Below are 7,310 nucleotides of genomic sequence, written 5' to 3'. Positions count from 1 at the left end.
CCAGGAAGACCCACCCTCCTGACAGGGCCCGGGACCCTGCATACAGAGAGCGCAAGGGGCCAGGAAGACCTATCCTCCTCACAGGGCCCAGGACCCTGCATACAGAGAGCGCAGGCAGCCGGGAAAACCCACCCTTCTGACAGGGCCTGGACCCTGCGTACAGAGAGCGCAGGCAGCCGGGAAAACCCACCCTTCTGACAGGGCCCGGGACCCAGTGAACAGAGCGTGCAGGCAGCTGGGCCTTCAGCTTTAAACACCCCATTGAAGAAAGCAAGTTATGTTTGCGTAAAAGTCTCCTGACTACCGTCCCAGACAGACCGTGGTTAACCACGGCACATAGTCTGCTTGAGTGTTCAGCCTGTCGCTGGAAAAGAAGTTGGCTAGTTATGCTTTCCATGGAACATAAATTTGAGGGTTACTTATTAGTTCCCTGACACATAACCTTTACCCTCCAGAGTGTTCCTGGGAACCAGAACTGCCCTGTGTCACCTCAAGGCTTGGGAAGGAACCAAGAAGTCTGCTGGCTTGTGACTCGTCATGTGTCCTGTTGAAACCCATTCAGCCATTTCACATTTATAACTGCTCCTTATTTTATCCTAGATAAAAGCCAAAAGTGAACGTGAACCAGAAAAAGAGACTCTTAAAAAATCTTAAAGAAAAACTCTAAACAAAAACAGCGAGTGACTGGGATATCACTGCTTAAAAAAACGGCTAGTTTTTAAATTTTGATTTTTACTTTACAAGCTAACTGTCAAATGGCACAACAACATAGAATATTTATCCTAACATAGGAACAAACGTGCCATCTGTTTTTTTGAGATAGTGTCTCACTCTGTCCCCCAGGTTAGAGTGCCGTGGTGTTGTCACAGCTCATAGCAACCTCACACTCCTGGGCTCAAGTGATCCTCCTGCCTCAGCCTCCCTCCCATAGCCCACCATGACACCCACTAAGTTTTCTATTTTTTAGTAGTGATGGGGTCTTGCTCTTGCTCAGGCTGGTCTCAAACTCCAAAGCTCAAGGGATCCTCCCACCTCAACTTCCCAGAGTGCTGGGATTACAGGCCTGAGCCACTGCACCCAGCCCACCAGTGCCATTTAACACAGCTTTGTTACTCTCCTATTATGCATAATCGCTTGTGACCTTGAATGTTAATCGAGTTAGGAAATAAACGGTTAAGTTAGGTCTTTCTGCCTTTTAGTCTCTTGCTTCAGGATTTAATATGCAGCAAGTCAAACCCTCTCCAGAAGAAAAAGAAAGTAGAAGATAAAACCAGGAACAGGATTGGGGAAGAAAGGCCTGATGGGGTCTGCGCACGCTGCCCATCAGAGCAACCCCGGTCTCCCCACTGGCACAGTGAGAGTTTCACCCTCCACCTGGGACCCTTCTTGTTTCTCAAAGCACCAGGCAGGGGTGGTGGCTCCACGGCAGGTGACTGCAGTGTTTCCACCGGCGCTCTCCAGCTGCCAGCTGCAGGGGGAAACTCGACCTCGTTTACACTAACTTGCCTGTGCCTCTCTGGTGCTGCCGGGGCGACAGTCTTTGTGTCCTCAGAGCCCCATAATGTGCATTAAATATTGCTTCATTCGCTGAATAAACGCATTATCCTTATTCCCTTAACAGCAGGAATGGTAAGAATGATGTCAACAGCCAAAACAGCCGTGGGCAGGCACTGAGCACCTTCTGTGGGAAGGGGAGTCGGGTGGAGACTGCGGGTGCTGCCCATGTCCCGTCCAGGTCCAGACCCCAGAGCTGTCGCTTCTTAGCTGTGTGATCTTGGGCGAATTATTTTACCCATTCTGTGTCTCAGCTACTTCCGTACTTACCTCCTAAAGTTACTATGCAGAGTATTCCAGTTAGTATATGTTTTGACATGTTTACGACACTGCCTTGGCCACACAGTAAGTTCTGCATGAAGTTAGCTGTTTCTAGCCAGGGCTGTTCTACAGAGGTTGGGGACACTGACTCAGCTTGGTTCCTGGCACTGCCATATTAGGCAGACATTCTTCGTATCCTTTCTATCTGTGAGAGAAGTGAGGCTTAGTAAGGCTCGTGATTTGACAAGACCAAAGCTAGTGTCTTTGAGTCTGGGGAGGCTGAGCTATGCCTTGGTCTTTCCACTACACGGTGGCAAGTCTGGGTCAAGGGTTGTTCTATGCAATAAGCATCCAAACAAAACAAGAGCTAGACTCCACAGTCGAGCTTCATTGCTATTAATGTTAGCACGTTGAAGACGTAACGTGTCTGGTAGAGAAGGAACTGTGTGCACATCCCATGGCCGCCGTCAGTCATAGTAAGGACTCTGTCCCGTTCCTCCTTCCTCACTCAACAGTCAGTTGTAAAGCCTCATTTACAAGCCAGGAAACCAGGTTCAGAGGTCAAGTGGAGCCAGTAGGCGTATCCAGGTCTGGCTGACTCATTAATAAAGCGTGTCTTTGGGTCTTCCTAATCCTGGCAGACTTAGTCCTCTTATTCAATAATAAATTTACTCAAGTCAAAGAAAATTGCAGACTGCTTTCTCTTTGAAGGAAACTACCAGAGGGCACAAAGGGGCAGAGGCCCCTAAGGGCAGAAGAAGATCTGTGGACCCACCTGGGGTCTCGGGTCACAACCATTACCAAGTGCAAACCCAGAAACTGAAAGCGTGTGGAGTGGGCAAAGCGGCTGTCTTCTTATCTGCAGTTGCTTTTAAAAAGGGACACTCAATGTAGCTGTGGACACGTGTGTGTGGCCGCTCTTTCCAGCCCAGGCTGTCAGGTACATTTGTCATTTGCTCACCCTGGAGACTTCGTTAAGAATTATTTCTATGCTTGACCAACGCTAAAGGTTAAAAGCATCCGAGAGTGGGGTAAAGGGAGAGAGGGAGAGACAGAGGAGGGACAGGTAGGAAGGAAGGGTAAGAGAGGGAGAGAAAGTGAGAGAGAGAGAGAGGGACAGAGGCATTCTTTACCTAGAACAGCTATGTATTTGCCTCTGCAAAGTTGCCCCAAGCAGAGTTCCCACCCTACTTTCTGTGTAGGATCCAAGGTCATGGGGTGTGAGGTGAAAGCCCAGAGGCAGCCGTGGAGCCAGGCAGAGACTGGCTTCCCGACAGCCGCTGCTGTCTGGAGCCCAGGCAGCAGGCAGGAGTCCTGTGCCCCGCACAGGTGGGCAGGCAGCTTTCTGACTGACCGCTTCACCAAGATGGCAGCTTGTTGGCTCCCAGGATGAATGTGACAGGGCTGCTGGTGGGAGGCCCTCAGTTCCAACCTTTACCTTGCACAGACCTCTCCCCACATGGGTTTAGAGGCTAGAGGGGACTGCCAGTTAGGTTTTCTCCTTTTGGCTCTTGGAAATTTCCCTTACTTTCCTGTGAGCTCAGTTATACATCTAACATAGTGTTTATCACATATTTAACCAGAATTTCTGAGAGTTTCATAGCAGGTGTGTTTTCAGATCATCAAGTCTGCTGTGTTTCTGGAAGCGAGAGTCTGTGCTGTCTCATCACTGTCTCCCCGATGGGTGCAGGTCTCCCACCTGCAGGGGGGCTGAGTGTCACTGCACATGGTCTCTGCACCGCCCTGTCTTCCTCTAGTCCATAGTCCTATCTGTAGTCTCTGTTTTCATTATTATTTTAAGAGATGGGGTCTTGCTATGGTGCCCCGGCTGGTCTCAAATTCCCAGCCTCAAGTGATCCATCTACCGTGGCCTCCCAGAGTGGCTGGCATTACAGTTATGAGCCAGGGCACCCAGCAGGTCTGTGTCTTCACTGTAAAATGCAGGTGTCAGTAGATCATCTTTCTACCTAAAACTCTCTGAGGCTTCTCATGCGGTCAGAAGAACACCCCACTCCAGGAGGATGCACAGGACTCTGTGAGCCACTGCAGTTCACACCTGCAGCCACACACACCACACAGCTCACCTCATACCTCACAGCCCACACCGCACAGCTCACCACCTCACAACTCACCATCTCACACCTCACAGCTCACATCTCAACACCTTACAGTTCACACCTCACCTCCTCACAGCTCTCACCTCACCACCTCACAGCTTACACCTCATAGCTCACACCTCACCACCTCACACCTCATCACCTCACAGCTCACACCTCACCACCTCACAGCTCATACCTCATCACCTCACAAATCACACCTCACCACCTCACAGCTCACACCTCACCACCTCACACCTCATCACCTCACAACTCACACCTCACCACCTCACAGCTCACACCTCACCACCTCATAGCTCACACCTCACACCTCACCACCTCACAGCTCTCACCTCACCACCTCACACCTCATCACCTCACAGCTCACACCTCACCACCTCACAACTCACCACCTCACAGCTCACACCTCACCACCTTACAGCTCACACCTCACCACCTTACAGCTCACACCTCACCACCTCACAGCTCACACCTCACCACCTCACAGCTTACACCTCACCACCTCACAGCTCACACCTCACCACCTTACAGCTCACACCTCACCACCTCAACACCTCACTACCTTACAGCTCATACCTCACCACCTCACAGGTTACCCCTTGACCACTTCACATCTCACCACCTCACACTTCAACACCTCACAGCTCACAACTCACTGCTCACCATGCTGGGCCACTGTGGTCTGCACACCTCTCTACGCCCCTTCTATGCCGACTTCTTACCGCCATGTTCCTTCCCCTTATCTGGAATGTTTTCATCTGCTCCAACAGAGGATATGACCAGCCAACTTGCCCTCCAGGTCTTTGTTTAGATGCCACTTCCTCTAAGGCTATCCCTTGACCGTGTCCTCCCACCACCCCTAGAATGGATCCTGGACAGCTGTCGGGATGCCTGGCTCTCGCCCCTGTTGGAGCACAGGTACCTTTCATGGAAATTGCTGCTTACTTGTCTCTCTGTCTCTAGGCCTTGGATTATAAAGAAAATTTCATTATCAGAACAGTCTATAGGCATTTTTAAACAGATAAGGTACAGTGAACATAAAGTTTAATCATGCTCACTCATAATTAACTAATTACCCTGGTCTTAAATCAGTCTCAATTGCAACGACCATGAAGGCAGTGGGTGAGGGGTGCAGTGAGCCCTAACCCCGAGAAACCCTCATTGCTTATTTTCATGTAAGATCACTGGGGAAACCCTGAGGACTCTGCTTAAAGAAGTAGCTATTTTAAATCTGTCCTACCCGGGCAGGTATCAACCGCCAATTTCTTACATTTAGGAATTTTACAACCATTTACCTTCTCTTCTTACATATAAAGTTATCCACATATATATGAATGAGAAAAATGTCAAGAGAATACTATTAGTTTAAAATAATAAATTGGGGCCAGGTGCCATGGCTCACGCCTGTAATCCTAGCACTTGGGAGGCTGAGGCAGGTAGACTGAGCCAGAACGTGACCCTGTCTCTAAAAGATAGCCAGGCGTTGTGTTGGGCACCTATAGTCCCAGCTACTTGGGAGGCAAAAGAATCACTTGAACCCAAGAGCTGAAGGTTGCTGTGAGCTGTGATGCCACAGCCACTCTACAGAGGGTGACATAGTGAGACTCTATCTCAAAAAAAAAGATAAATTGTTAAGCATAAATAAAAAATGTAGGGCATTGCTTTTATTCATGGGCATATGCCCACCATTTGCTTCTCAGACAAGAGTGAAAAAATCTAAAACCGGTAAAGGTGGCAAAAGGGAAGATAGCAGCTTGGAGGGGAAATCTGGAAGGCTCTCTTACTTGTACTGTTGGTGATCCTTGGTGCTTCTTGTTTTTGCCATGAACCTTTCTGCTAACTTCTCTAGGTTCCGAGAATATTCCGTCTCAATTTCAGCTTTTTTCCGGAAGAAATCTTGCAGGTCCTGGAGGAGCTGAACGCGCATCTCCGTTTGCTGTTCCAGGCATTTTTGTTGTTCTACAAGCTGAGCTCGAATTTCTAGGAGGAGAAGAGAACTCATGTGATGACTCCATGACAATTAGTGCGTTTTACTAGTATGCGCAAGAGCTAAGTCATGAACCCTATTGCACATTTAGTTCTGTGCTGGACCTTGAGAGGAGGCCGTGTACAGGTTAGTTCTTTAAATAAGATATCTGCTCACCCTTTAATAGAACAAGACAAACCTCAGGAAAGAATGTAATAGTCAGAATGGAAATAGGGGTTACGTTTGTAATGCCACAAACACTTGTGGAGTCATGAGGAGAAGAAATTAAAGCCTTTCAGAGAAAGCCATAACTTGTGACATCTTTGGGTTGCTGGGAATCCCGTAATTTTTTCAGCAGCATTTTACCTCAACTATCCTTTTTGAGTCTGAATGGCAAAGAAATGGGTATCATTTCTTCTAAACTCCAAACCACTACACATTTGCCAGTTGGCACCTACAGAGACTGACATCTGATGATTTTTATTTAAGTGCGTAAATTTCTAGTTTGTAAAACACATAGCTTCAGGCTTCCTGGGACGCCAAGCCTAAGCGTAACTTCTTCCTACATCCAGTAGTCTGTTCCTAAGAGGGCAATTTCCAGGGTCCACTTTATTATTCTGTTCTCAACGGCAAGGCCCCTTCACTTGGCCTTCACTTTTTATGTATTATTCAAACGAATACCCTTATCAGCGCATGTAATCCCGGAGGAACCCTTTCACAATTTTAATGCATTAGGAACACAAAGGTTAATCATTTGGTGATTTAGCAAGAGCAGGAAAACAAAAATGTGGGCTGCAAAAATATCTGTAAACGACTGTAACAAAGAAAAATGTGTGTTTTGGAAAACTAGATACAGTAACTAATAACTACTGACTTGTTTTTTTTTTCCCCAAGAATTAGGGGCAACCTCCAAAGATAAGAATATCATGCTGGAAAATTTCTGAATTTCATCTTCCCCAGTGTTGATGGGGGTTGAATCTAATTCAGTATAGAGTTAATAGAATAAAAGTGCAAATAACACCTCTTTGATTTCTTCCTATTGTTCCTCTTTGATAGAGAAGGACTTCACTGGCATTGTAGGATGCACGAGCTTGGCCATGTTTATTTAACCTAGTTCATTAATATCAGGGCAGTCACGGTTTAAGTGGGAAGTCAGGAAATCTGCTCAATTTAATAATAGCTAAAATTAATCCATTCAGGGTATGAGTCTGTACCCTAAAGAAGTAAGTAATGGTATTATCCCCCATTTTACAAAGAATAAATTGAAGTTCAAAAAGATTAAATACTTAAGGTCTTCAGGTGTTAAGCGGTACCTCGGAGACCTCCAACCCAGAACTCCCACACACTTCCCATATCTCCTGGCCTATACTGTGCTGAGCCCATATTCTGGCAAAAAGACACAATAGCTAATG

The 7,310-nt window shown here is 47.3% G+C and overlaps 1 protein-coding gene across 1 annotated transcript in view; it reads right to left on the bottom strand.

Moving 5' to 3' along the window:
- The window catches only part of SRGAP1 (SLIT-ROBO Rho GTPase activating protein 1), a 281,123-nt gene that overhangs the window by 142,591 nt on the left and 131,222 nt on the right, over window positions 1-7,310 (bottom strand). Inside the window, exon 2 of the mRNA XM_023518412.1 lies at window positions 5,717-5,912. Within this exon, the coding sequence (XP_023374180.1) occupies window positions 5,717-5,912 (196 nt within the window). The remainder of the gene's footprint in view (window positions 1-5,716; window positions 5,913-7,310) is intronic.

Source organism: Otolemur garnettii, unplaced genomic scaffold (genome assembly GCF_000181295.1).
Source record: "Otolemur garnettii isolate 467f Iridium unplaced genomic scaffold, OtoGar3 scaffold00138, whole genome shotgun sequence".
Classification (NCBI taxonomy): domain Eukaryota; kingdom Metazoa; phylum Chordata; class Mammalia; order Primates; family Galagidae; genus Otolemur; species Otolemur garnettii.
This window is presented reverse-complemented; position numbering and strand designations above follow the sequence as displayed.